The following is a 287-nucleotide window of genomic DNA, read 5'->3' on the forward strand; positions in this document are numbered from 1 at the left end:
ACACATCTCCTACACGAAGTTCAAACGAGACTCTGGCGCGAGGAGAAACTCGCCGAGCAGCGACGCTCCCTCACCTTATATCCATCCCGGAATCCCACGTCGCAGCGGGCATGGCTGGGGGCTGCGGAGGCTGACTCGTTCCCCAGCGTCGGCAGGAGCTGGAGGATGTACGAAGCTTGGTCCTTCGTCAGGTTGGGGAGGATGGAGACCAGTTCTTCCCGTGGGATGTAGGCTTCGATCTCGTCCATGTGGGAGAGCCAGTCGCTTTCACTTACGGACATCATGTA

General features: G+C 58.9%; 1 protein-coding gene across 1 annotated transcript in view; it reads right to left on the reverse strand.

The window, feature by feature from the left end:
* The window catches only part of LOC119582373 (FMRFamide receptor-like), a 34,788-nt gene extending 34,507 nt beyond the window's left edge, over nt 1–281 (reverse strand). Inside the window, exon 1 of the mRNA XM_037930587.1 lies at nt 75–281. Coding sequence (XP_037786515.1) covers nt 75–281 — 207 coding nt within the window. The remainder of the gene's footprint in view (nt 1–74) is intronic.
* Between the last annotated feature and the right edge of the window lie 6 nt (nt 282–287).

This window comes from Penaeus monodon, chromosome 15 (assembly GCF_015228065.2).
Source record: "Penaeus monodon isolate SGIC_2016 chromosome 15, NSTDA_Pmon_1, whole genome shotgun sequence".
Classification (NCBI taxonomy): domain Eukaryota; kingdom Metazoa; phylum Arthropoda; class Malacostraca; order Decapoda; family Penaeidae; genus Penaeus; species Penaeus monodon.